At 35.4% G+C, this 4,274-nt stretch overlaps 1 protein-coding gene across 1 annotated transcript; it reads right to left on the bottom strand.

Annotated features, from left to right (window-relative positions):
* Positions 1–603: 603 nt before the first annotated feature.
* LOC113466578 (cadherin-23-like) lies at positions 604–2,508 on the bottom strand (the record flags this gene model as incomplete). The annotated part of the gene is made up of 5 exons (XM_026822121.1): positions 2,480–2,508; positions 1,803–1,918; positions 1,567–1,721; positions 1,276–1,531; positions 604–907 (listed from the first exon to the last, which is right to left on the bottom strand). Coding segments are annotated over exons 1-5 (860 nt in total), but the record flags the coding sequence as incomplete, so codon positions are not given.
* Between the last annotated feature and the right edge of the window lie 1,766 nt (positions 2,509–4,274).

Here is a 4,274-nt window from a genome sequence, read left to right as displayed (position 1 = left end):
TAGTTGCTATACTATCTTTGTCCATATCAGAGTCATCAGATATTCCCAATAATTCTATTGTACACATATTTTCGTTTGCTTTTGGGAAACTAATATTGCTTTCGTCCACATTGTTTTTGACCTGCTTTATATTACAGTTGTCCATTCTCCCATTTTCTTCCTCATAATGTTTACACTCTATTTTGTTTTTCGTTTCTTTTCGTTTGCTTTTGGGAAACTAATATTGCTTTCGTCCACATTGTTTTTGACCTGCTTTATATTACAGTTGTCCATTCTCCCATTTTCTTTCTCATAATGTTTACACTCTATTTTGTTTTTCGTTTCTTCACTATGAAATAAATGAGAGAATGAAGTTGGTCATTTCTGTAGTGATTAAAATTAATAAATAAGCGCAAAGTGGTCTATTGTAAGGAAATACTATACATTTTGGCGTTATTATGAAAATGTGACAATGATTTTTTTTTTTTTTTTTACACTTCAGATATAGTTGTTATATTTGGTTTAGCTATTATTATAACATTTTCCATGTTGTTCAGTGCTTTAGCTTCAGTATTCTTAGAAGCAGATGCTTTTTTCTGACAGTCTTCTTTCACATCAACCTACCTTCTGAAAACATCCACTTTCTCTCTCAGCTCGGGCGGATTTTGCCGGAGTACAAATTTGACCTTCTGATCTTCTCGCAGCAAGTAGATGACCACTTTGGCCGTATCCGTGAGTCCTCCAGTGTCATTTGCCATCAGTATGAAGTCGAAGTACCCTTTCATACCTTTTTGAGGATCAAAGTTGAGGAAAACACTTCCCGTATCTTCATCAAGAATGAATGGAGGCTGCGGTATGTTCTCCATTCCCTCACTCAGACTGACTCGTATGGCACCGATGATGAAGTATTTGACGCGGGCGTTTATACCTGGAATTTTGACATTGTGTTTAGGTATATGTAAAAGTAAGCTAGCCTACATCTACAAGAACGTCTTCTACTAAACGCAGCCGTTATCACTATGAACATTTGTCTAGGATTCTCAATGCGGTATGTTCTCCATTCCCTCACTCAGACTGACTCGTATGGCACCGATGATGAAGTATTTGACGCGGGCGTTTATACCTGGAATTTCGACATTGTGTTTAGGTATATGTAAAAGTAAGTTAGCCTACATCTACAAGAACGTCTTCTACTAAACGCAGCCGTTATCATTATGAACATTTTTCTAGGATTCTCAGACTTTGATTAACTTTAACTTTGGTTAAACATGCATTTAGTTAGCGATTTTGACTTACCCAAATCCTTATCAATAGCTTTGATTTGCAGCAGCTCCGTGCCGAAATCCGCATCTGTAGTGACACCCCCAGTGAAAACTTTATGTACAAATTGAGGTGCATTATCATTGATGTCCAAAACATTGATCACCAGTCTGAGTAAGGAGTCATCCCGACTGTCAAACTGGACATTGCCTTCTATTCGAGGTGGATTAATACAATCTTCGCTTGCTTTAACAATTAACACATGCTTGTCTTGTTCTTCTCTATCGATCGTCTGAGTAAGGAGTCATCCCGACTGTCAAACTGGACATTGCCTTCTATTCGAGGTGGATTAATACAATCTTCGCTTGCTTTAACAATCAACACATGCTTGTCTTGTTCTTCTCTATCGATAAACAAATAGGTGATCTTGCCATAGTCTCCCGAGTCCTCGTCCTTTGCTTCTATGGTTGCTATCTTTGTACCTGGGGAGAAGTAAAATGGACTTTTAACGATCTATTTTTCTTTGTCTCTTTTCTAGTTTTAGTTATTGGGACTATAATTACCTTCCACGGTAATAACTGCACTTCCCACTGTGGCATTCTCCGGAATACGAATTGTCACGTTATGTGTCGGACTCACAAATCTTGGAGCATTGTCATTGTAATCCGTGACGCAGTCCCTTAAATGAATTATTAAAGTGAATATAAAAATAATTAGATACACTATTACAATTATATTTCATGTATGAAACTGACTTCCCCACACATATGACCAAAAAAACCACCAAAGTAATCGTATAAAATTTCGAATTAAATTAGCTTGACCACAGACCACACCGTGCAACTACTAATTCTGTGAAAAACCCTGAAAACTCTCTTTAAACTCTCCCTTAAATGAATTATTAAAGTGAATATAAAAATAATTAGATACACTATTACAATTATATTTCATGTATGAAACTGACTTCCCCACATATATGACCAAAAAAACCACCAAAGTAATCGTATAAAATTTCGAATTAAAAAATGACCCATAGTTCCATAGCTTTGTGGTGAAGCCCACAACAAAATGTAAACCCCATAATGTCCAGAGTTCTGGATCTTGGATACAACAAAGTTGGGACTACGCACATTAGTATTTGCATAGGTTAGAGAAAGTACTATTTCAAGATGTTTAATTTCATTTCGGTTTGGTGTAAATCGAGCGACTCTCAAACTTTGGAAATTTCATTATTTCTGACAACTTGCCATTGCCACCTTCTACTTTCATAATGAACCTCTCAATTTTTCTTCATGAATATTTTACTTTTTTGATCCTGTGTTCATTTTTTCGGAGGACCACTCCTTTGAATATGTTCTTTAGAACCACTGGAATTTCTCCAATCCGTCATTTCCAAGTCTCTTAAAATAAGGTCTTCTTAGTCAAATCCTTTGAAATACTGGCACTTACAAAATTTCTGGTAGTATTTGCATAGGTTAGAGAAAGTACTATTTCAAGATGTTTAATTTCATTTCGGTTTGGTGTAAATCGAGCGACTCTCAAACTTTGAAAATTTCATTATTTCTGACAAGTCGTCATTGCCACCTTCTACTTTCATAATGAACCTCTCAATTTTTCTTCATTAATATTTTACTTCTTTTGATCCTGTGTTCATTTTTTCGGAGGATCATTCCTTTGAATATGTTCTTTAGAACCACTGGAATTTCTCCAATCCGTCATTTTCAAGTCTCTTAAAATAAGGTCTTCTTAGTCAAATCCTTTGAAATACTGGCACTTACAAAACTTCTGTTTCATTTTTTCGGAGGACCACTCCTTTGAATATGTTCTTTAGAACCACTGGAATTTCTCCAATCCGTCATTTCCAAGTCTCTTAAAATAAGGTCTTCTTAGTCAAATCCTTTGAAATACTGGCACTTACAAAATTTCTGGCATGGATAAATGCTATACTTTTGAATGGATAAAGGCTTTATCATAAAGCTTAAATTTCTAGTTTCCCGCGTAGATTTAACTTGGTGTCCTTTTTGACTCACATTGAGAATCGCTGGTGTAAATGATTCTGTTTGAAAGCAAACGTGATTTGTGAGAATTTTTTTGATTTCATGAATGGAAGAAGTAATACATTGAAATAATATGATCCATCGTTCACAGAAGTATATTAGATGAAGTATGATGTATACCACATGTAGAACTAATTATTCATATCAAAACCATTAGGAAGGATAATGGAGTTAATGGACTGGTAGTCACTATAGCTGGAATAGTCAGTAGTTCTGGTACTGCGTGAGTGATTAGTGTAATAAACTAGTATAGTATCAAGAGTAGTATGGTTGTCTAGGACTTCAATTTGAGATTCTTTACTTACCTATATCTTTGATTGGAACATCCTATAAATGGCATTTTCGTGAATATACTTTCATTCTTGTGATATCGTATTGTTGGTGAACTTTTTTGTTCTACCAGAAAGCTTTTAACTTGTAGAAAGTTGTAACACACGAAAGTGGATCAATAGTGTTGTAGTTGTGTTCTAGTACAGTCCAGACACAGAGTAATTCAAAAGTAAAGAAGATAGGTAGTATAGATACATAGTCCAAATCATTTGGAGACAATGGTCAAATCCTTTCTAAAATTTGTTAAAAATACAACTAGGTACTAGGAAAACAGAATGCCAATAAACCAAGAAAACTCCCATGTTTCTGTTCATCATATTTGGTGGTATCATGGTAGAATATCTGGTCCCAGACTGTCCAATATTTACAGTTATGTCTAGCTACTTATCTAACTTATTTGTAAATATCCTCTGGTGCATCTACTGTCGATCAACAGTCTGTGAACTTATTTGTTTACCAATCACCGGCTACTGTGAGAGACACTATGTTCCGGTCATTCCGATTTGAATTGACACTAACACCATTATCATGATCAACAACATTTCTCGTAAGATATTCGTCGTCGTTACAAATCTTGTCATTATCCAATCATACCTGATCAAACCATTGTCTAGGTTCATCAAATCATCTCCTTGCACTTGGATGACT

Source organism: Diaphorina citri, unplaced genomic scaffold (genome assembly GCF_000475195.1).
Source record: "Diaphorina citri unplaced genomic scaffold, Diaci psyllid genome assembly version 1.1 scaffold295, whole genome shotgun sequence".
NCBI classification, from domain to species: domain Eukaryota; kingdom Metazoa; phylum Arthropoda; class Insecta; order Hemiptera; family Psyllidae; genus Diaphorina; species Diaphorina citri.
Note: the sequence above shows the minus strand (reverse complement) of the source record. Positions and strands in the feature narration are given on the sequence as shown.